Source organism: Crocuta crocuta, unplaced genomic scaffold, assembly GCF_008692635.1.
Source record: "Crocuta crocuta isolate KB4526 unplaced genomic scaffold, BGI_CrCroc_1.0 scaffold978, whole genome shotgun sequence".
In the NCBI taxonomy this organism is placed as follows: Eukaryota; Metazoa; Chordata; class Mammalia; order Carnivora; family Hyaenidae; genus Crocuta; species Crocuta crocuta.
The window spans coordinates 792,096-793,846 of NW_027530876.1; the positions used below are offsets into that span (position 1 = coordinate 792,096).

The 1,751-nt window shown below is 51.2% G+C and overlaps 1 protein-coding gene across 1 annotated transcript in view; it reads left to right on the forward strand.

The window, feature by feature from the left end:
- LOC144236013 (long-wave-sensitive opsin 1-like) overlaps positions 1 to 1,337 on the forward strand; it is a 12,472-nt gene extending 11,135 nt beyond the window's left edge. The window contains exon 7 of the mRNA XM_077769613.1: positions 1,227 to 1,337. Within this exon, the coding sequence (XP_077625739.1) occupies positions 1,227 to 1,337 (111 nt within the window). The remainder of the gene's footprint in view (positions 1 to 1,226) is intronic.
- The last annotated feature ends 414 nt before the right edge of the window (positions 1,338 to 1,751 follow it).

Below are 1,751 nucleotides of genomic sequence, written 5' to 3' on the forward strand. Positions count from 1 at the left end.
GAAACAGTCCAGTCCACAGTGGATGCTCAGGAGGTAGATGTCAGACGAATTCCTCAGCTAAGTCAATTGTGCTATTCGGTCCATTTCTTGCGTTACTGATTTCAGTAATTATGTGTTTTATTTGTGCGAGTTTTGATGTTGGAGGGAGCTGGAGGTGGTCGAGAATAGGCCTGGAACATACAGGAGGTGCCTCTGGTCTGCATTCTCAAGACATTGGCGTTAGCTCAGTGATGAGATAGAACTTGAGAAATGAAGATATTCCAAATCTCTTTAGGGGAAGAGCAGTGGGCCCCTCTTGGTGCCAGAAGATTCTCTTGCTATAGACGTGAAGTAGTAGCTAGACTGTTGTCTAGGTAGTGCTTGCGAGGCCTCAAAATTGATGGGATAGAAACAAGATGACAATCACATTCGTCTTCACTAAAATGCCTCTGAGTCTCTTCCCAGACATTCTGGAGATGCGTCACCCTATGCATGGGCCCCTTAGCCGGCATCACCTTTGGTCACTGCATACGTTCCCTAGGACTGCCATAGCAAAGTACCACAAAATGGGGGGTGGGGGTGGGGCTTAAAACAAGGGAGATTTATTCTCTCCTAGTTCTGGAGGCCAGAAGTCCGAGCTCAAGGTGTGGGCAGGGTTGTTTCCTTCTGAGGGCGAATCTCTTCCCTTCCTGTCTCCTAGCCTCCGGTGTTGCCCAATAGTCCTTGGTATCCCTTGGCTTCTAGACAAGTCACCCCGATCTCTGCCTTCACCTCCACATGACTATCTCTGAGTCTGTGTCCAAATTCCCTTCTTATAATGACACCAGTCATTGGATTAGGGCCCACTCCACTCTACATGACCTCATGGCACTGTACATCTTAACCACATCTGCAAGGACTCTATTTCCAAATAAGGTCACATTCACAGGCTCTAGTAGTTAGTCCTTGAACAGAGCTTTGGGGGTTGGGGGGCATGGTCTTACAACTTGATCCACAATAGTCACCATCAGATGCTACATTAGATGGCTTAGATGAGCAGACAGTCAGGAGTAGACCATCCCCACGTGCAAGTAAGAGCCTTGGGCTTCCACTTGTCTCTGGGCGGGATTCTGAACGGCCGTGGAGAAGGTGTTCAGTCATCAAGGTGACCCCTAGTGAATATCCCCCTCAGAATTCCCCAAGAATGACCTTTAGCATAGTACGTGGGCCCTTTCTGCTCTGCTGAGTAGCCCTTTCTGTCCTGCCAGTTTCGAAACTGCATCATGCAGCTTTTTGGGAAGAAGGTGGATGATGGCTCTGAACTGTCCAGCGCCTCCAGAACGGAGGCCTCATCTGTGTCTTCAGTGTCACCTGCATGAGTCTCTCCCAGCCATGACAACAAAAAGGTGGGCTTCCTACCAGAAAACATAAACCCTGTCCCATACACCAGCGCTTTGGCCACGCCCCCCCCTTGCCCCCCTCCATCCCTGTGCAACAAAAGTAGTTTCTCTTTGCCAAAAGCAAGAAAGTTGCAGAGGCTCCCACTGCAGTCTGGGGACACCTGAGCCTCCGAGGGTTCAGCCGTGGGGTCACCAGAGGGCACGAGGGCGACAGGGAGGAGAGCAGCGCTGCACTTCAGAGGCTTTAATATTTTCCAAGCCTTGCGTCCACAGCTTGTAAGGAAGGATCACGAAGCAGGGAGGTGCGAGGCAGGCCGGTAGTGATGGAGTCAGAGAGGAAGTGTGGAGAAGCAGCTGTCAGGGTAGGGCTGGCTGGGCGCCCTTGGGACCCTG